The sequence below is a fragment of the Pituophis catenifer genome, unplaced genomic scaffold (assembly GCF_029215685.1).
Source record: "Pituophis catenifer annectens isolate HBS135680 unplaced genomic scaffold, rPitCat1.0.hap2 SCAF_1, whole genome shotgun sequence".
Lineage (NCBI taxonomy): Eukaryota > Metazoa > Chordata > Lepidosauria > Squamata > Colubridae > Pituophis > Pituophis catenifer.
The window spans coordinates 282,182,990-282,205,116 of record NW_027256881.1 but is presented as its reverse complement, the minus strand read 5'-3'; the positions used below and the strand labels follow the sequence as shown (position 1 = coordinate 282,205,116).

Genomic DNA, 22,127 nt, shown 5'->3' with positions numbered 1-22,127 from the left:
GAATCAGTGCAGTTGATAAGTTAGTAACCCAGTTGTTAAGTGAATCTGGTTCCCCCATTGACTTTGCTTGTGAGAAGGTCGCAAGAGGTGATCACATGACCTTGGGACTAAGTAATGGTCATAAATATGAACCAGTTGTTTAGCTTCAATTGATATTTCCCTTGCTGAAAGTCCAATAGGTTAACTCTGAGCCATTGACAAATACTTTCTCCTGACTACATTCAGTGGATCTTTCTGAGAGAGACTTGAATTCTGCCCATGTAGAAACTCTGTTAGTCACATCATCTCCTCAAACATGGATGCAGTTATGGGCTGGGACAATACTGCACCTCTGAAACAAAAATGAATGTGATAAAAAAACACATTTTCTCCAGAATAAAGCCCATGTTTTTATTAATTTGTCTTCATTTTTTAAAAATACATTTATCTAAGTTGCTGTTTAAGTTGACCCAACAGTGACACTGTTGTGAATGTCAGATATCATCCCAAATAGGCTCAGATATTCATGGGCTTAGTGTCCTGAAATACTGCTACTCTGATTTTCAACCATCTTCCAAATGCTCCATCCTCCCTGGGATGTCTCAGGAGCATAACCTGATATTGCTGCTCTTCACTTTGACCTGTTTGCAAGCAAGCTTGCATGTAGTTGTTGCCCTTGCTTAAATGTATAGCATATGCAATTGAACACGTGCCTGCCTTCAAAAGTGCTTTATCTTCATTCATTTGCAAAAAAAAAGAAAGAGAGAGAGAGAGAGAGAGAGAGAGAGAGAGAGCAGGTATATTGAAAATAATGCTGCTACCTATAAATCTCTTATTTCATGAAGTAAATGACTGAAACCTAATTCCTTTGTGCATGCTTGTCCCAGAATAGTACATTCTCATACATCAAGGTTAGGAGGAGGATGCGCTAAATCTGTACTCATCTTCCAAAGTTCTCCTTTAAATTGTCATCAGAAATTAGAGTGACATTTTTCAGGTAAAATTTTCCCAGTGGTGGATTGCCTATACACCTTCCCATTTGTGGAGTGATCGGAAACATTTTTGTTTGGATGGCTAGGCAAAAATACTTTTTTAAACTTGAGATTTTTAAAAAAAAAACAACCCCACAATATTAATAAGCTTCCTTTTTATGTATTAGATTTTTGCAAGTGCTTCCGAAAGTTCTGTTGAAGGATAGAGTATAATTTTTAAGAGAGAATTAAAAATGGTGTATTATGTATACCCAATGTACTTATTGTTAAACACAGAAAAGGCTTGTTAAAAACATTAACATCAGTTGGGAATTGTTCCTAAATTAACATTTTAAATAGACAAAACCCTTCATCAGTCTCACTTAGCAACAAAAATTTGGGGCTCAATTGTAGTTGTAAATCGAGGACTATCTGTACAAGATGCATCTTTCCCTTTAAAGGCTAATAAAAGGCAGGATTTCTGAAAGTAGATGTGGCACATATGGACTTTCCATTACACTTTAAGTGTAGAATGCTTTGCAGGATTTAAACCAAAGACATAAGGCTCCTACTATAAGTATCTTAGGCACGATTAGAGATGTAGCAGCAGCTAGCAAACCTGATCCACAGAAACCCTTTTCTCCATCAATCCAGACGAGGAACAGTAGTTATAATCTCCTCAGATTAAATTCAGAGAGACAGCACTTGCTAAGGGTGCCACCTTTTTCCCAGCAAAACCTCTGAGAATATGGCAAAGACTCCACAAGGTTAGTGGCTTTATTTATACTAATTGCTCCTGGTTCTTTCTAACAAAAAAAAAAAAAGGAGGAGAAAATAGAAAGAAACCTCTCTTTCTGCTGAGTGTATTCAGTAACTGTGCATAACAGTCTTTCCCAATGTGATATTCTCCAGTTATACTGGATTTCAAGTCTAATTATTCCCAACCAAGGGAAGATTAGATTGGGAAAGAATTATGTGCAGAATGGCAGCCATAACAGAGAAAAAAACAATGCAACAAAAGTGATTAAAGTGGGGCACTGTGCTTGTGCTACTCTCCTATTTATATGCACAACTATGAACCAAAATTCCAAATGATAAGCATATAATCCTTACAAACTGCATTTTTAAGATGCTGGACCAGTAATAAGGATTCATTTATTTTGCCAGGGTAGTTTAAAAAAATCACTAGGAATAGCATTCTACAGTAACTGAGAGATTAAAATTGTTACCAAAATAATAATATAAATTTATGATGCCTTTGCAATATTTCTTTGAGCCTCCTGGACCCAAAAGAACTTCTAAAATGAGGCAGCAAAATCAATGGTCTACCTCTTAGTTTAAAGTTGTTTTTCTCCCTTTCTATTCAGATTGAAAAATTGACTCCAAATAATTTATCATACTTTAATATGAAATTGTAGTAGCCTTAAAAAAAATAGAGCAGTTTATCCCTCTCTTCAGTCTCATGACAACCTCAGCTAAGAGTTTTATGCATTTTAAGATTTTTTAAAAAATATGCTTTTATATTGTTATTTTTGAATTGTATTGTTTTTGCTGTATTATATAATTTTTAATTGTTTGTAAGCCACTCAGAATCATATGAGATGAGCAGCTGTATAAATTGGAAGACTAAATAAATAAGAACCAGAATTCCAGGTCCAAAGAAGCAAAGGACTGGCTTTAATAAGCTTTCACTGAAGCCATTCCCTTCATGTACACTCCAGCAGCCCTCCTGGGACAACTTATGATCATTCACATTTTCTCCAGAATAATTATTTATTCCATTTCATTTTTTCCCCTAAGATAAAAAACTATTCCTTAAAATACCTGTTTTCAGCAGAGTGCTCTCTAGGTATATTGAAAAAACAATTCCTGGAATATCCAACATATTTAGTTAATAGTCAGAGATGGATGACCAATGTTTTATTTAAAAAATGGATTTTTTTTAAGAAGAAAGAATCAAGGAATACTTTTGAAATCATTTTTCAACTGACAAGAAGGCAACTAGTAGTAGCACTTTTCTCACTTAAAATGATAATGTTATAATTAATTCTCAATTAATTTGCAGTGCATAAGTATTTCATTTTATGTAAATGTATAATTATCCTAGTTGATGCAGCTTGGTATATTTTCTTTAAAAAGTCCAGCTACTGAAAAGTAGTGTTCTTTTTTCTGCTATAACGTACATCTGCATTTACTTGACTCATTATCACTATATCTCATATTTTTGGCTTGAGGTCATATTTCACATTAATTAAAAACATATTCAAATTTCATTAGGAAATGAGCAGCTTGTGTTCATATTGTAGAATAATTGGTAAGGTGGTTCATTTGCAGTCTTTAGGACTATTTTACCTTCACATTATCAAATTGGTGAAATGTTATTCCAATAAGAAAGACCGATCTTTTTGGAATATGGAATATGAAACAATTCCATAATTTTCCAAAGCTGCAAATGGTTACCACTTTTCCTTGTCAAAAAAATAGGTCTTCCTTAAAAAAAAAGGGAGTAAGGGCAAAACTGGAGAAGCTAGTCAATAATTCTACACAGTACTTCTAAAGCAGTAGTTATAAATGAATTAATAACATTAACGCAATTAGATCCAGCAGAGGAAAGGATGAGAAGCTTTCTCAGGAGCACTGGGAGTAATAAATTTCTGTAAACATTTACTAATGTGACTTACTTATTTATTTTATAAGAGTTACATAGTCACCTATAATGTAACCACAACTCTGGGCAGCACATAAAACAGTGAAAACAACAAAAGCCACTAATCAGAATCAGAATCAATACAAACTTTATAAAACCCTATAAAAATTCCTGACTTCTGGGACAAGAATCTCCCATATTGTGCATCCATATATCACCTTGCTGGGTTACTGTCCCCTTCGAGGCTTACTGGAAGGCAAGGAGTGTGAGTGTATCCTAGAAAGCCTCTGGAGCCTGGGGATGGACCTTCTGGTCCAGGGGTGGGTTATACTTACCTCCGTTATTGGTTCCCAATGGGATCGTGCACGTGCGCTTCTGAGCATGTGCAGAAGCTTCATTATGACGTCTGGGCAGGTGGGCAGAGCTGCTACTGTTACTACCAGTTCGTAAGAACCGGACAAAACTGGGAGCAACCCACTACTGTTCTGGTCCATTTTTGTCTCAACTAACGGATCAACACTGAGTTGATCCAATAAAGAAAAAAGATAGACCCTGCATTTACGGAAAAGTGCTAGAAAGAAAAAAAAAACCTGGTAACTCTACACAAGGTTCTTTGAACCAGCTGCTTCTTTTGAAGAGAAGTCCACTCTTATCAGGTGAAGTTTAACCATTTGGAGAAATTCAATTTTTTTCTAAGAAAGCCCAGGCTGCCTATTTTCAGATCAAATTGCTGGCTTAAAGTCTGCACTCTGCAAGAAATATTATGCCAGGGGCATTTTATAGGTGTTCATGTACTCACCTTCAGTTGCATCTGTCAAGAATGTTATCACTCATTTTCTGTTCTCCGTTGTTCTTCTATTGTCCCTGTTCAGGCTTTTCACTAGCATCACTCTTTGACATTACTCAATAGGCAGATCCTCTTTATTTCTATCCACTGAACTCCAGGACACAACATTGCCTGTTTGGTCAGATAGCCTCAATCAACCATCCTGTTGGAGATTTTCTAATGGGGATACTGGGAAAGCTCTATCCTCTCCTTGCTGCCACTGACTGAACAAACCTATTGGTTAGCTTTGCAATATCTTTTTGCAAAATGCAGTTCCAATCTGTAAATTTATTTTTGAATGCTATTATTCATATTTCATTGGCTCACTAATCAGCTTACAACCTTTTTGCATGGAAGCACTGCATGTAATACACTCCTCACATCTAGGTATTAAGGAAGAGTTTATGACCATATTACATACAGGACCCTTACTATTATTTAGTCCACCCATACCCATCCTCATGTTAAGTTGTCTTAAAAATAATCCGCATACAGTACTGTAGCTCCAGGTGCATGTGCATTTGTGTGTGAGTGCATGAATATGTATATGTATGGGTTTATGTGAGTGTATGAATATGTATGTATATATGTATGAATGCATGTATATAAACAATCCCTCAAGTTGAGCTAATCTCCTAATAGCTACATGGACACGCCCATAACATTTTTCTGCACAAAATGTGCAGAATGTGCATTTTTATGCACAAAAGCAATAACTATCACTGAATATTTGTGATCACAGGGATTTAACGAAATAAAATTGCTGCACAAACATAATTGAGCATTGTATGGTGATTTATTACTATCTGAACTTTGTGCAACTTCATCTTTCTATATTCAGCTACAGTACATTTAATGTACAGGATATCTGGGTTTTTTAAAAAAAGCAATCACTTTCTGTCTGTCTTGGAATAGTAGGGGTTGCTGTCCTGAGCTTTTTCTCCACCCCCTCCCCATCTCCCAGCAGCTCTCTTAATATAGCAAATAACAGAAAGTCAGAAGTTATGCAATACTAACCCTAGTACTCCCCCAGGCATCAAGAACAGCTGTAAAGTTGGATTGCGCTTTTAAGCATGATTTTATGCAATATGTATTTTGTTCTAATTATATTGCCTCTTAAATGTGGAAAAGATTAGTCAGGCTGAGCTAATCTGACCTGGTATAAACACCAAATGAAAATTTCAATTTAGTTACATCACTAAATTACCCTTTAAATATAGTGTACACCACCAATGTACATCAGGGTTCCAAGTCTTCTAAATTTAGTCATTGGTCAATCTATTTGGAATCAATGGAACAGATTAAGTAAGTAACTACTAATGTGGGAGTATGCTTTCATTAAATTGAGTGAGGGTTACCTCCAAATAATGAACAGCCTGATTCATATATTTTACATAAAAGTACATGGAGAAAAGGCAATAATCTGTCTTTTTTTTCTGTTTCATAGGCTTCTGGGATATGACTTTGATACTCTGAACACACTTTGATAATCTGATTACAAGATTTTCCTGAACAAAGCTTCTTCTCTTAATTCTGTAGTGACCATGGCCGTTCTTAAAGTAAAATTCACCAAAACCAAGCGAGACAAACTGGCTCAAATCCTATGGATTCTCAACTGGTTTTCTGTGATATCTGGTGCAGTTGTGTTCAGCCTTGGACTCTTCCTAAAGATTGAAATAAGGAAACGCAAGGAAGTGATAGCGAAATGGGATATTAACTCTGTTCCAAATACTTTAATTTCTGTTGGAGCCATAGTTTGCCTGATCAACTTTTTTGGAGGTAAAATATGTTATGACTGCACGGATGCCAATAAATTTAACCGCTGGAAGCTGATCATGCTCCCTTATATTGTATGCACTCTCTGTTTTACCTTCTGCATCTTTGTGGGTGCTATTATGTGCTATACTATGAGAAATGAATTAGAAGAATCTCTATATCTGGGATTAGGAAATGCTATTAAATTCTACAAAGATACAGACATTCCTGGAAGATGCTTTTTGAAGAGGATTATAGACACTTTGCAGATCAGATTCCAGTGCTGTGGAAACAATGGTTTTAGGGATTGGTTTGAAATTCAGTGGTTGTCGCCTCGTTATCTGGATATGACTTCAGAGGATGTTCTAGAGTAAGTATTAATGTCCTCTCATGAAATGAGCTTGAACCTATGTTTCAGCATGATCAATGAGACCAACTAGATCAATGGTCCACAACCTTTGTGGCTTGGCGGCCTGGCTGGATTGGGGAGGGGAATCAGGTTGCGTGAGTGGTGGGCTAACACACAAGCAGTTCCACTCGTGCAAGTGATGAGTCACTGTGAATGCACATGCACGCTAGCCTGCCACTCGTGAGTGGAGCTCCCCACACGTATGTTCATCAGCCCACCACTCGCACGGCCTGGTTCCAAATAGGCCACAGACCGGTAGTGGGTCACAGCCTGGGGTTGAACTAGATGATGGGGAGCCTGAAAGGTATGTGTTTTGCTTGAGGAAAGTTATGGAGAGAAAATATAGTATAGTACTGACAAATAACTAAAGGATGTCATCTCAAATGTGGAGCAGATTTCTCATTTGTTCAAGAGGGCAAGACTAGGTTAGTGGGTGAAAATGGCAACAAATCAATTTGGCTTTAACATTAGAAGGAACATGTGAGAGGCCATATTTCTGAAACATGGCAAACTGTTCAATAACAGACTTCAGTCCTTTCCATATCTCTGTTGCAAGGGTGGGTTCTATTTATCTTTACTACCGGTTCGCAGTGGGGCCGCGCGTGTGTGCTTCACTCGTACGTGTGTGAGCTCTTCTGCGCATGCACAGAAGCATTTTGATGACGTCGGGGTCGGTGGACGGAGCCTCCCGCTGGTTTTACTACCGGTTCTATAGAACCGATGCGAACCGGGGGCAACCCACCATTGCTCTGTTGTGACCTAGGCTCACTTAGTCATTACAGGACACAATTATTCTCAAACAAAACTATTTTATTATAACATCTGAGAATTACTTCATTCCCAGCTTAGTCCAAATTAATTCCAAAACAAGTCCTTCAGAAAAAGTACTTTGGGCTTATCACAAACCTTTATCTTCTTTGGCACCCTGCCAAAGGCCTTTCTTGGCAAAGCCCCACGAAGTTCAGAAACAGAGACGCCGACTGGAAAACAGATTTAGCAACGTTGCTTTCCTACAAAGAGCCCAAGAGCCTTTGCTGCTCTTTTAAGCCTTATGGGAGAGGCCAATCATATCCTGGCCTTACTCCTGAGTCATCCTTTTTGCTTTAGCTGCTCTTGCCTTCTGGCAGCTCTGTGCATGTGTGCACTAGGAGCAGGCTCCTCCTGTTCCTCTGCCTCTCTGCTGTCTGACTCTGGAGGCTCCAGAATCTGCATATCACTCCCAGATGGCCCTGGCCCCATCTTTGCCTCCAACGGAGAGCCCTCATTTGGGCCTTCCCCAGACTCCAGGACTGGCCCATGGTCCTCCCCAGCCTCCTCACTGTCCGACTCCACTGCTAGCTCCATGGGCTGCTGGCTGACCACAACAAGTTCTACCTGAAGTATTGAGTCATCTGAAGATATAGCCTAAATTGAAAATTCAAAATTGAGGAAAATATTGGATTGCATTATGGATGCAGAACACTCTCAGGTCAAGGGCCGCTCTTGATTTTTGTACAGCAAGCTAGATAACAGTACTCCAAAGACAGATAGAACCAGAATTTATTGGACAGGGCCAGGACAATACTAAATTTAATTTAAAGTCAACATATTTTGTATGATTACTTACCATGTATTTAATAGGTTACCCTTTCTATCATATTAAAAATGACAATTCAGTAATTTAGGAAGGGCCCTGCGGATTACCTTCACATCTTTTGGCAGCCATATACATTTGGGTAACCTAATTCTGAGCACAGAATTCTCTTCACTAAATTAGATGATCTCTAGAATGTCTTCCAAATCAGAATAAAAATGAAATGATAAAAGCTGTCTTTTCAAATACCACTAAGGTAAAGGTAAAGGGTTCCCCTTGCACATATGTACTAGTTGTTCCTGACTCTAGGGGGCAGTGCTCATCTCCGTTTCAAAGCCGAAGAGCCAGCGCTGTCCGAAGACGTCTCCGTGGTCATCTGGCCAGCATAACTCAATGCCAAAGGCGCATGGAACGCTGCTACCTTCCCACCAGGGTGGTCCCTATTTTTCTACTTGCATTTTTTATGTGCTTTCGAACTGCTGGTTTGGCAGAAGCTAGGACAAGTAACGGGAGCTTACCCTGTTATGTGGCACTAGGGATTCGAACCGCTGAACTGCCAACCTTTCGATTGACAAGCTCAGCATCTTAGCCACTGAGCCACCGCGTTCTTAAATATTACTACATTTAATAATTTTGCAATTAATTTTAGCATGAAAGTAATTTTTTTCCTTTAAAGTTCTATAACAAAATAAAATCTGTAATTGTAAGCATCCTATTCTGGAAATAGTTGACAATTAGCTGTTTTGGGGGGTTCCAATGAGAGAGGTCACGTTTTTGGTGAGATTTTTAAAAAGATTTTTTTTTAAAAAAAGTACATTCAACTTAGTTTAGGAATTGCACTGAAGTTTTAATCTACTGTGGTTTTTGAGTGTTTCCCTATTGAAAATGGCAGGAAACCAGTTTTCTGCAATTGTACTCCTATATACATGCAGTTTTGTGATACCAAGACTCTAATTAGGAACATATGCCTAAGGGGAAGAGTGTGCCTTTGTCCTAAACGGAACATAGGTATCACCTGACAGCAGTCCCTTGTGATCTGCTAGGAGTTAGACTTGTGGGCAATCCACCTGATTTCAGATCTATCTCTCTTATCAATCACTTCTTTCTTCCTGAATGTTGCTTGCATTTCGTTCCTTTGCCACATTAGGAGAAAATCATTTCCCACTTTGCTAAATTATAACCATCTGGTATATACTTGAGTTGAAGTCCACCATCAAAAGATGACATCTCTACAAAATAGAGCATGCCTTTGTGCAGGGAAGCTTGATTTGGATTACTTAGTGAACTCATACAAAATCTAAGTTGTTAATTCAGAGAACACTAGAGAGCAACTAGAAGTTTTCCTTCCAACAAAATGCAGTGAACCAATAACTTTTAATCCTCGTTTGAATTATTAGCCTTTCTTACACAACTCTCTTCCCCACCCCCATCTTATTCCAGCCGCCTAACAAGTAATATTGATGGGAAATTCTTGGTGGATGGAGTTCCCTTCAGTTGTTGCAATCCTAACTCGCCCCGGCCTTGTATCCAGTACCAACTCACAAACAACACTGCTCACTACCGTTATGATTTTATGACAGAAGAACTTAATATCTGGATGAAAGGATGCAGGGAAGCCCTTCTGGATTATTACACGGACATCATGAGGTCCATTGGCATCACCACGTTTGTTGTTTGGGTGTTTGAGGTAAAACCACATTTACTGAAGTGTACAAAAGATTGAACAGCTTACTATGGATTGAATGATTGGTGAAGAAGAGATATACTACTAAAAATATTGCTGAATGCATGCAATCTTCTCAAAGAGTAATTTGCAATTAAAAGAAAAAGCAGGAACTCTTCTACCCTCCCCCATCCTACTAAAGATATTGTTTGAATCCTGTTTTCCATACAACTATGTATGTTTATGATAGACTCCGGTCAAGCTCTAAATTAAATTCTTTGAAAAGCAAACAGACATCTGGGAAGAAAGCTTACATATCAGGTCTGTTCCAGGCATAAGAAATGGTATGAAACAGTTTTTGATTATGTGCTATGAAATCCAAATATCAAAGTTCTTATTCATTGGAACCTACTGATCTGAGCACGTGAAAAATTTTTTTGATGAAAATATTTATACTGTGTTTCCCTGAAAATAAGACCCTGTTATATTTGTTTGAACCCCAAAACAAGCGCTTGGCCTTATTTTCGGGGACGTCTTATTATTTTGGGGCACATGAAGCAAGATGGGGCTCCTCTTGCCATCTTACCTGATTTCCAGCTCTGTATTTAAATATTTTCGGGGAGGGCTTATTTTCGGGGGGAGGTTTATTTTAGCGCATGCGCTCAAAAACCTGATTGGGTTTATTATCAGGGGAAATCTTGTTTTTGGGGAACGGGGTAGTAGCTTCTCAAGAATATTTGGAACTCTTCTCTGAACTGTTAATCTAAAAAAAATAGAAAACAGAATAAAATAGAATTAGGAGCATTACCTTTCTGCCTTTTTATAGTTTCCATCATCAATTATTTCATACAGTAGAGGGAAAATTAAGCAGATTAATGGGCATTTTAAGAAATTACATTTTAACAGCAAGAGCAACTATAGTCCATTATCTTCTGTAATGGTAGGCTGTGATTAAAAAAGCTTTTTAGGCCTGATACTACCAAAATTGATTCCAATAGAAGAGTATATGTATCTCTTTAAACTGTGATTAACCCATTGTGGGTTAAACTGTGAAGCCTTGGTTCTCTTAAAAGCTTGACATAGATTCCCTTTTCACCCTTTTCTCACAGCAGAGAATTAAGGTGAGGTAATCTTGAGTTTTTTTCTCACTCACTCCTCCCTTCTAGGGCTAAGGCTAATGTTTATGTAAAGACTTTCTTCTTCAAAGTTATCCTCATACACTCTACAAGCTCAGTCCTGACAAGCACCACTGCTAATGAGATTTAAAGGGTGCGCCATGAATGTCTTAAATGGTCTCTAGTGCATATATTCCAGTAGTGGGTTCCACTTACCTTCACTACTGGTTTGGAATTGCGAGTGCGTGCAGCGCTTCTGCACATGCGCAGAGCGTCTGTGATGACATCCAGGTGGGCGGGTGGAGCCTCCCACTGTCGCCACTACCAGTTTGCCCGAACCAGGGCGAACCGGTAGAAACCCACCACTGATATATTCAGTAAATATTCTTTAGCGACACTGGGAGGCTGTAGCCAAGTGTTTACAGCATTTCTCAGAGATTAAACAACCACCATCCATCAGTGAAATGGTTTTGTGTAAAGGAAGAGCAAGAGAGTGCCAAGCAGAATGAATCAGGACGACAGAATGGTATGTTACACCTTTCAATACCATTCAGGTTGGTGAAAAATGGATTCAGAAGGAAAGGGTTAACCTGAATCCTTCTAGTTAGCAGACAGGACTTAAGACTCATGTTTTCATGTGGAGAAAAACCTCCCCTTCAATCTTTAGGTTTGCCTTCTTGAAACAGCAAGGCTTTTTTCATCTTAGCTTCATGCAATTTTTAAAAGTCAAACCTTTAAAAATCAAAAGTGCCCCAATTTTAAGTGCCAGCTAAAGCTTTTCACATCAAATCAATTAACTGGACGGAAATCAAAGAAGGGAAAAATTTAAAAATTCAAGCCTATGGTGGTCACCACCACCAAACTCTTAAATCTTGTGTTGTGGTGCACTATTAGTGGAATCGCAACTTTCTAATTTTCCGTTCATTTGAATTACTTTTTTTTCAGCTACTGGTTCTCATTGGAGTTCGTTATCTTCAAACATCAATGAGGAACCTTCTTCTACAGGTGGATCCACTCTGTGACTCTGATGGCTGGTTATTTGAAAACAGTTTTGTGGAAACTGCCATGTGGAACATCAACAAAATTAAACATCTTGGCAAAGTATCGAGTGTTTTGGATAAATCGAATATGGATGTTTGTACTACAAACCACAATTCAGAAAATACCCCCAAATATATCCCTGCAGCTTAATTGAATATAATACTAAAGACCTGGCAACTGCATCACAATGTATAAGAACATGGCTGCCAACCTATCAAAGCAGAAAGAGGTAGTCAGTTTGTGTGATGTGCTATGCCCTGGCTGTGCCATACAATATATTAGTTTGCTTGCTTGCTTGCTTTTGTTCCTCCGCACCTTAGCAACTCATTTTGACACTCAATCCTTAAAGAGATGGTATTGGACCAATAACAGAATAAGAGGAGCCCAAAGCAGCGTTTGGCACTCTAGGAATAATTTTAACAGTGAGGGGAATGGTGATTGTTGAGAGGTTTGCCACTTTTGAAAGACCATTATTAAAACCAAAAATAGTTTTGAGCAGTGTTTGAAATAACATCTATTAACATGGTGACTCTTCTTATGTAAATTTTAAGTATCAGTGAATATCTGGGATCTCAAGTATAAAGAATAACATCGGATGAATTACTGCTGGTTATTTTATATCACTTGCACCACTTTGAGCATCTAATCCAGAGGTGGGAAGAAGGAAATCTGTAACTCATTGCCAATTTCTCCTTAGCCATGTTGCCTACAAGTTGTGGGAAATTTGTAAATATGGCTGATTCATTTAAGCATTTTGTTTAAGAATATATTCAGAATCAAATAACTATACTTAGTAAGAAATTTACCTGAGTATACTTTGTAAAATTAAAGTATTTATCCTTAAAATGTTAGTTATGTTCACTGCCTTGAGTTATATATGGGATAAAAGTCAGGATAAAAATATTAAAATAAAAACAAACCCTGGTGGTAATTAAAAAGGCATGTAACCCTATTCTTAGCTTTCCACTAAAGGGGTCATCAGGCCAAGATATTTATTTTTTAGAGAACAGAAAGACAAATCTGTTCCAACAAAAACATTCAAGTTGCAATTCTTGTTCCAATTATTAATCAAGTCACTGATGACATTAGCAAGACAAGTATTAAAGATGCAGCAGCATCTGCTTTGGTAACAGAAATAATTTAATGAAGATTTCTAGTATTATTTTCTCTATATGTGGGATGCAATTATAAGAATACTACTTTTTAAATCTTGCTACGCATGGAAATTATCCATTACATTCAAGGGCCATGTTATTGAAAAATGAAAAAAAAAAAAAAAGTAATTGTGAGTTAAAATCCCTGAACCAAGAGGATCACTTGGCCATTGAAAACCTAGCTTTCAGCACATGCAAAATCCAGCATTTGATTTACATGTGTTGATTTGCCTCACTTAGTGCTTTTTTCCAATATTTCACAGCCCCAAGTGTGAACTGCACTGAAAATACTGTCATTTGAACTACGTCTCTGCTGTGTGTCAGGCCCTTGGAAATAAACCGGAATGAGCATGAGAAATGAGTATTAATTTACTGGAGAAATTTCTAAAATCAGGGCTGCTTTTTGTAACACAGGATTCTTATAATGGGTCATGGCAAGCTCTGAGGCAGAGAAGGTATGTCAAAACTGAGGCCTTGATGTGGTCTCTGCCTTGTTTCTTTAAAGAGCAGTTTCTCTTCCATCCTGCAAGTTCCTACAGAACAGACATACTTCATGCCCCATCCAAAATTTGTATGCCAGAGTCCATATTGAGTTAGGTGGCCTTATAGAGATATTCCTTTTTCTTTTTCTATTCCTTAAGTTCCTATGAACTAATGTAATGTTTTTATTGCTTAGATTAACATTAGCCATAAAGTTGACAGTAGGTATCTTTTTATATGGCAGTGAGAAAAAATGGAGTTTGCATTTCAGGCTCAAACAGGAAAAAAAAGCTCTCCTTTTATTTTTTTTTATTGTATTTTTAAAAGAAGAAAGTAGGTAATGTTTAAATTTACATTACAATATAACATTTGGTACATATATTAAGGATTCCTTTTAGCATGGATTTTGTTTTATGAATTATTTTATGAATAACCTTACTATTTTACAAATATAATTATTTGAAGTATTGTTATGTTTGTTGTATACAGTATAAAAATGTTATTAGACTATGTGGGTAGATATGAAGTTATGATGGTACCTTCTGAATAATGTATTCGTTATTTTTGTTCAATTATAATGTATAAAATAGATTTTTAACCCCTCTTAAGAACTAATTTAGTCTGAAATTTGTTGGGCAATACAAATAAAGACTACTTGCAATAAGATTTTTTTTTCCGATTTTTTTCGATTCCTGTTTTCCAGCAGTGCAGTTCCTTCCCATTTTGGGATAGGCCAAGAGCAAAGCATTTAATTTTTGATATACATTAAAGCTAACTGGAACCTCTCAGAATTAACGAAGTAACCTGCACTAACACATTCTCATTCTGAAAGGATTCACAATAAATATTAACTTCCTTTCCAGCATACCTTGCTGTTATACTTTGTGTAGTGCTTCACCCTCAGGTTGTTATAATGCTGCACCCAAAGATAAGTCATGGGCAAAGCCAGTTACAGATTACACTTATTTTGAGACCTGCTATACTAAAAGAGGAAACAGAAGCAACTAATGTGGTAAGAGGAGATTAAATCCCTTTGTTCTTATATCCAGATGCACTGAAACGATGTGTTTAGAACTGCTGCTGCAAAAGAATGAAAATACTGTTGACTGTTTTTAATTTGGATAAGTGGAAAAGGTCAGCTTACTGATGATCCAGACAATTCTGCTTTTGATCATTCAGCATTCATATCTGGGAAGTTGTATGCATGCATTGTTTTTTCTAACCAAATTCAAGCTCACAAGTTTCAGTAAGCAGATGTGGGCTAGTCATTTTTTCTTAAACTAAGATTCTTCATATTCTCTGTGTGATGTTTTACAAGTGAGGTGTTGACAATTTAGTCTCAAAGAGCTTGAAACTCAGAGCAGGTGCCAATTAAATCCCAAAAAGACATGATTAGTTTCCTGGCTTCGAGCAATCTCTTCTATGATGCAATGTTGTCGCCACAACAAGTGGAGCTTCCGATATCGTTCATGAGACAGGTGCAGAGGATTGCCTCTTCTTCAAAGAGAAATAAAAATACAATTATTGGGGTTTAAAAAATAATATTTAGCAGCATTTTATTTATCTGCTCAGATACATCTCCCAGCATGAAAGGATTATACATTTGGAAGGGGCCATTCAAGCCAATTAATTCAACCAGTTAAAAATCACCAACAAATGCTGTTATCAGTCCCCTTTGGCCCAGGCGGGGGAACCCACCAACTTGCTGGGTAATTGGTTCCACTGCTGAAGGGTTCTTACTACTGGGTAGTTTTAGTTAATTCACAGAGAAATATTTAGGAGCAATAGCATCAGGCACAAATCTAACCTCAAATTTTCAGTAGCAAACAAGTCTCTACTGCTCAGAAAATTAAGTGACATCTTACTGGCACTTTTATGACACAGTAGGACTTAATCTAAATAAAAGTATAAGGAAAAACTAGCATCCACTGAAGATACAGCTTCTTACAAAATAAAAAGAAAACAGTAACTTACATCAGATTTGGATCGGTTTCTCCATATTCATCTAGATAAGGGGCAGGACAGAAAGAACCTCTATTTTTGCCACCAATCAGCAGAACCCTGCAGTCTCTGATTCTTAAGGAGAAAATAGGATTTAAAAAAAAAAACAATCTGAAATCTACTAACAGAAATTTGCTGGCAAGCTTAGTACAAAATGTGAAGAATGTGTAAACAAGGAAGATCATATCTAAAAGTCTGTGGAGAAAGTTTCCAACTTATTTTTCTCTCCTAGCTAGCATTCCTACCCATTCCACTATTCTCAAGGATCACAGTTTTGTTAAGTGGGGAGAATTACGACATAGGCAATCTCTCCCCCCACCATATAAATACTGATATCTTCTCTAAATACTGTAAGGCAGTGTTTCTGAACCGTAGCAACTTTAAAATGTCTAGACTTCAATTCCCAGAATTCCCCAGCTAGCTTGGGAATATCTTAAAGTTGGTAAGGTTGAGAAACATTGCTCTAAGATTCCTTTTTACTGAAGACACTATCCAATTTCTGGAATCATTCCAGTCTTTGTTAACTTACTATAATTCATCCAAACTGGCCGCTTATCCCTCCATGAATAAAAGAAGGTAGAACAATTATTTTTACCCACTTCTTTCCTTGAGCTGGCATCTAAATCAGGGGTGAAATGTAAAATTTGTTACTACCGGTTCTGTGGGCGTGGCTTGGTGTGTGTGTGGGGTAATATGACTGGGTGGGCGTGGCCAACTTTTTTTTTTTTTTTAAACTTTTCAAAGCATGTTTTCTAATGCTTTGAAAAGCCTCTGCCGATCAGGCAACTCAGCTGGGATTGTCAGAGACTTTTCAAAGCATTTTTTTTACCACCTCTTCGGCTAAGAGGTTGCAGAAAAAAATGCTTTGAAAAGCCTCTGATGATCCCAGCTGAGCCGCGCGATCATCAGAGGCTTTTTTTTTTTTTACTTTTAAAAGCATTTAAAAGAGGTTGTAGAAAAAATGCTTTTAAAAGTAAAAAAAAAAAAAAAAAAAGCCTCTGATCGTGTGGCTCAGATGGGCATGGTGGCGGGGGTGCAGGGATTTTTGCTACCGGTTCTCTGAACTACCCGCTGCCATCGCTACCGGATCGGGTGATCCGGTCCGAACCGGGAGCATTTCACCCCTGATCTAAATTATGGGTGCTATTCTCCAATATATCTGGCATGCACAAGATTGGGAATCCATCACCATGCCTCAATTAGTTTAGATTAGCTTAATTTTCCAGCTGTCACTTACTTGAGAAAAATGCAAACTCCAGCACCACAGGAAACTGCATGTGAATTGCAAGCTCCCAACTCTTCTCCATTTACTAGCACCTGGCAGCAGCTGTTTTGAGAACACAACATAGCCCCACAAAACAAACATAGGACAGGATGTTTGGTTTCATCATCAGAAGATCGAGGGCACCTGGAAAGGTAAAGTTAATTATACAATGAGGTTTGGAACCAAGGTGGCTATTTTGAAAGGTGCTCTTATATAGTGCTAAATCATCAACAAACACCATTTCATCGCCAATATTCATACAATGAAACAATTAGAAAGTAAATAACAATTAGAAAGTATTTTTTGGCATTGTTATATTTCACTGCAAATAGAAATCAGCTACAATGGAGAGTGAAACTAGCTAGTTGCAAACAGTTTTGTATTAATACAGGTTCATACCCAGTGGTGAAATCTGAACCGGTTTGCTACCAGTTTGCTGGCTGCGCATGCATGCTGCATGCTGTGCATGCACTGTGTCCACATGTGCAGTTCGCACCAAACACGTGCTGCATGAGCATGCACCGTACACACCAAAAGGAGGCTTGGGAAGGTAACTAGAACAGCTGGGGGGGGGAATCAGCTGTGGCACGCGATCTTGGGAACCTTTTTTTTTTTAAACTTTTTTAAAACATTTTTTTACTACCCATTCGTCGTGTGACCTGGTGGGTGTGGCCAACTTGACGTCACTCACTGTTAGAGCCAGGAGCTGCACATTTTGAAAGACATTCTGCCCTTCTGAAGCCCCCAACGCTTTGAGTTTCCCTCTGCCACCCAAGCGAACATCGGAGCCTTTTCTTGCCCCACTCTCCATCCTGGAGGCCATGCATCCCCCCCTATCAATCCTCTGTATAAACCGCCCGCTCCGTTTCTGCAAAGGCAGAGCCCGCCCCCCCCATGTAGGGCAATTTAAAGAGGGGAGGGGGATGCTGCAGAAAAGGCAGCCTTCCACCCATGCCTCCCATGCTGGCTCCGCGGGGCTTGGGGCTCCAAAGCAGCCCACTGGATTCCCACCCAGCCACCTGCCTACCAGAGGTTCTTTGGGAACTCGGCCCGTGGAGTCCGGCGCTCCGAGGGAAGGAGGCTCAGCCACGGTGCATTCGAGACGGGTGGAAGCCGCCGGTGTGGCAACTCCCCGCACAAGGAGTGAGCCAGGCTCAGCCACACCACCGTGGAGCCTGGGCAGTGGCACGGGCGGATGCAGCCCCAGCCAAGGCCACCCTGGCTGAGCGATCACCGCACCTCTGCAGCAACAGGCACGCCGGGGCCACCTTGCCCGCCTTCATCGCTTCCATGCACTGCACACACATCGCCGCCACTCTTGCCACACTCCCATCCCACCTGGCTGCAGAGGGCAGACGTCCGTCCGCCCCAAGCAACCCCGCCACTTGCTTTCATTTTGCGGCAGGAGAAGGAAGAAAGCAAAACGCTGCTGCCTTTCGCTTTCTTCCTTCTCCCGCCGCGAAACAAAGCGAATGGTGGTGGGGTTGCTTCAGGCAGGCGGACGTCTGCACTCTGCAGCCAGGTGGGATGGGATGGTGGCGAGAGCAGTGGCGACGGCCCCTTCCACACGTAGCGCATGGAGGAGATGAAGGCTGGCAAGGTGGCCCCGGCACGCCTGTTGCTGCAGAGGCGCGGTGATTGCTCAGTCAGGGCAGCCTTGGCTGGGGCTGCATCCGCCCGTGCTGCGGCCTAGGCTGAAGGGAAAGCATAGCGGGCTCTGTAGTGGCACAGCCGGGCCTGGCAAAGGTGGGCAGCAATAGCGGTGGTGGGGGCAGAGCTTCCTTGGGCTCTTCCGCCATCCTGGAACTGCGCTGCGCCAGAGAGGTCTCCTGTGCGGCCATAGTGTGACAGGGGCGTGTGTGTATGTGTGTGAGGAAAAGAGGCGGCAATGAAGCCCTGTCACCTGGGAGAGGACCATGGAGGGACATGATCATCAGAGTCTGATGATTGTGTGGCTCAGTTGGGCATGGTGAGGGGGCGCAGGGATTTTTGTTACCGGTTTTCCAAACCACCCACCACCATCGGCTGATCCGGTCCAAACCAGGAGCACCCTGGTTCAATGAAATAAAAAGTGTATCTAATCAGCAGATTTCTCACCTAAATTGAGATCCTTGGTTCAAAAGGCAGCTGTAGTCTTCTGGAAGCTCTATCAATTTATTTCTTTCCCTTGGATATCTAGTTGTTCAAACAAGAAGAATTACTGTAAGCCAGGATTCAAAGAGGTATCAAAGCATCATCTGCTAGAGCAGTGTTTTTCAACCTTTACAACTTGAAGATGTCTGGCCTTCAACTCTCAGAATTCCCCAGTCAGTATGAAATCCACAGATCTTCAAAGTGCCAAGATTGAGAAACGTTGTGTAAAAGTAAAGCCAGAAAAATGAAACTTACCTTATTGCAATACTTTTTCCTTCCAAGAAGCAAAGCACAGCAGGATCCGTGCACCATCTGTTTGAAAAACTTTCTATCAGTCTTGACAGTGGCAAAAACAAGGGGAAAGACACATAATCCTAAATGGAAGAAATGTTTAGGCCCCTGAGTATAATTTCCTATTCAGGCGGGAATCTATTAAACCATCCCAAAAGATGGCTGCTGAGGTGTTCCTTGAACAAATCCTGCAAAGGGGAACTTAGCATGTCTCTTGATCACTGGTTCAATGTTGAATTGCTCTATCCAAATAAAAAGCTTTTCCTAACATTCAGCTGGAATCTGTCTTATTTTACATGACAAAATCATTCTGCGGACTGCACTTTGGGCAGCAAGGAAAAAGTTTTAGTCTTATTCAGCCTGACACCCATTAGAGTAGTTGAAATAGCTATCATGTCTCTCCTCAGTAACTTTTCTCAAGGTAAACCTATCCACTTCTCTCAAGCTCTTCTCTTAAGCATCTTCTCTTTGATCAACCTCACTGCTTTTCTTACTATTTGCCACAATTTTTCAGAATCTCTTAAAAAATATCTTGCTTAGAATAGAACCACTCAATATAGAATGGAATTACTTCTGTCTACTGACATAGCCAAAAATGCATTTGCCTTTTTAACAGCCATGTCACACTGCTGAATCTCTAGACGTCTATATGAGAACCTTACCCTGACACATTTCAAGCACTTATATTTGAACAGTTATTTGAACAAGATGCTGACTCACAAGATGCTGAGGAACCCTGGGAGCAGAGAACAGTGCCCAAGCAAACAGCAGATCAGGCCTTTCCATTATTAGTTCTTGAAATCAGCTTTCGCATGCACCATCCCTCTAATCTTTTTGTTCTTACGTCTGCAAATCTCACCTTGGAATTAATTCAAGCTGTTTTCATTCCTGCCTCCAAGAGAAACTCCTATGCTTACAGCAAGACTGAGGAGTGGCTCTTCCTATTCATCATTTTACACTTTTATATATGCTAACTTTTGATTTGTCTAAACTAATGCATCAGGCTGAGTGAACTATTTTTCCCAAGAGAATCCCAACAGCAACCTGAAAGTGCTTTCCCTAAGGTCTAAGATAAAGGAGAGCTTAGCTTTCTCAAATCCAAATCACAGATAAGCAATTATTATGCATAAAATTCCTTAGAATTGTTTTATATTTTATTATTATTAAATATGATTAAATAAATACTAAACTTGTTAATCTACTTATATTTAGGTCATGGTTGTTCTCTACTGGCAGACTGCTCCCTAACACATATACAAAATGAGAATGAGTAGCGTGTAGTTCACTGGACTGTGGGAACCCATATGTTATCTTAGCATGTTGTGTATCTGTTAATAATGCAGTTTATTTGTTTGCCTATAGCATATTAGCTGTTGTTTTGTATCAATATAGAATACCTTTGAAGTAAGGGCTCCACAATATTCCAATACTCTTGGAAAAGCATGAAGAGATTGGTAGGTAGAGACAGATAATCACAAAGTGCCTTGAACTGATCTTCCTCTGAAACTATTAAAAGAATAATTTTAGATATTAGATATAATAATTAGATATTAATTGCACCACCTAGGATAAAAGCTTTCTTTATTCAAAAACTGCAGTCTATGCAGTCCATCAATTGAATAAGTATAAAAAATACTGTAAATAACTAGAATGAGACAATAGTCTGCACATAAGGAATTCATGAAGATTCTTGTTCTTACAGATCAGCAGAGCTGCTGGTTTATTTTCTTGGTGACTGTAACCTTAATAATTCAAGCTGTAACAGCTTTCTTACACTGGGGAAAAACAAGAGGCTTCTTATATAACAACCAGTTGCCATGCTGATCATTTCTGTAAAGGCTGTAAAATTCTACCTCTAAGAAAGCAAACTGATACTGAAGAGTTAACAAGAAATTAGAACTATTTGCTCTCCAATCAGAAAGACCCCAATGCACAGAGCATTGAGCTTCTATAATTTAATGTGTCTTCTTTTGGGGGGAAAAAAAACCCCTTAATAATCAGCATTATACTGCCCCCTTTTTATATTCATGATAATTGCAGTTACCAGAAAACAGCAAAGAGCAACATTTTAAGAAGAGGGGTTTTCAATGAAGAGTACTGCTTTGAAATGTGATGGATGTGAATTGATATTTTTGAATTTGAATTTGAACTTGGCTCCACCTCAAAGTTAACGAGGTAGCCTACCCAGGTACTTACCGGATGAAAGTTCTTCAGGTGCAGGTACTGCCAGCAGATAATGGAAGAATAAAGCAGCGCACCGGAGGTAGGGGGTGATGCCTTTCTTTATGCAATCCCACAAATACCAACCTGGAACTTGCAAGCTGTAACAACTATAACAATTCAAATGCATGGATTTAGCATTTTCAAAATTTTGAAATTGGATTAAAATCCTAACTGATTAAAAATAAATGACCAGAGCATAGTGGAAAAATATGTATTAAAAAAACCCTCACACTAAAGCAGCGATGCTGTTTCTTGAAAAGCATTCCTTCATTTGCTATGCTCCAAAATAAAAATATTTTTTTCCATCAAGAAATATATATTTGAGAACATTTATGGAAAAACAGCAAAAATTATTAATCTCACTCTAGAAGTACCCAATGTACAACCAGTTAGTGTTATTAAAAGGGCTGCTAAGCAGATTGCTATAAAGGCATTTTTATGCCCTGCTTTCCTTTTTCTGTTTATCACCTTTTCTCCCCTTCATGCTATTAACTGCTGCCCAAAAAGGTGTTGCTCTGTCAAAAGTAATGTTATTTATTTTGTTAAATTATTTAGATAATATTTTGTTAAATTATTTATTTACCCCTTCTGAGAGAGGGGTA

The 22,127-nt window shown here is 39.0% G+C and overlaps 2 protein-coding genes across 2 annotated transcripts in view; one reads left to right on the top strand and one right to left on the bottom strand.

Annotated features, from left to right (window-relative positions):
* The first annotated feature begins 5,967 nt into the window (after positions 1–5,967).
* On the top strand, positions 5,968–12,129 carry LOC139307928 (photoreceptor outer segment membrane glycoprotein 2-like). Its single transcript, XM_070931283.1, has 3 exons — positions 5,968–6,548; positions 9,601–9,847; positions 11,884–12,129. Exons 1-3 carry the CDS (start codon positions 5,968–5,970, stop codon positions 12,127–12,129), a joined length of 1,074 nt encoding a protein of 357 aa, XP_070787384.1.
* Positions 12,130–13,990: 1,861 nt separating this feature from the next.
* UBR1 (ubiquitin protein ligase E3 component n-recognin 1) overlaps positions 13,991–22,127 on the bottom strand; it is a 67,569-nt gene continuing 59,432 nt past the window's right edge. The window contains exons 41-47 of the mRNA XM_070939834.1: positions 21,499–21,632; positions 20,700–20,808; positions 19,267–19,323; positions 18,976–19,053; positions 16,852–17,022; positions 15,588–15,689; positions 13,991–15,110 (exon numbers count right to left, since the gene is read on the bottom strand). Of these exons, the coding sequence (XP_070795935.1) occupies positions 14,969–15,110; positions 15,588–15,689; positions 16,852–17,022; positions 18,976–19,053; positions 19,267–19,323; positions 20,700–20,808; positions 21,499–21,632 (793 nt within the window). The 3' untranslated portion in view covers positions 13,991–14,968. The remainder of the gene's footprint in view (positions 15,111–15,587; positions 15,690–16,851; positions 17,023–18,975; positions 19,054–19,266; positions 19,324–20,699; positions 20,809–21,498; positions 21,633–22,127) is intronic.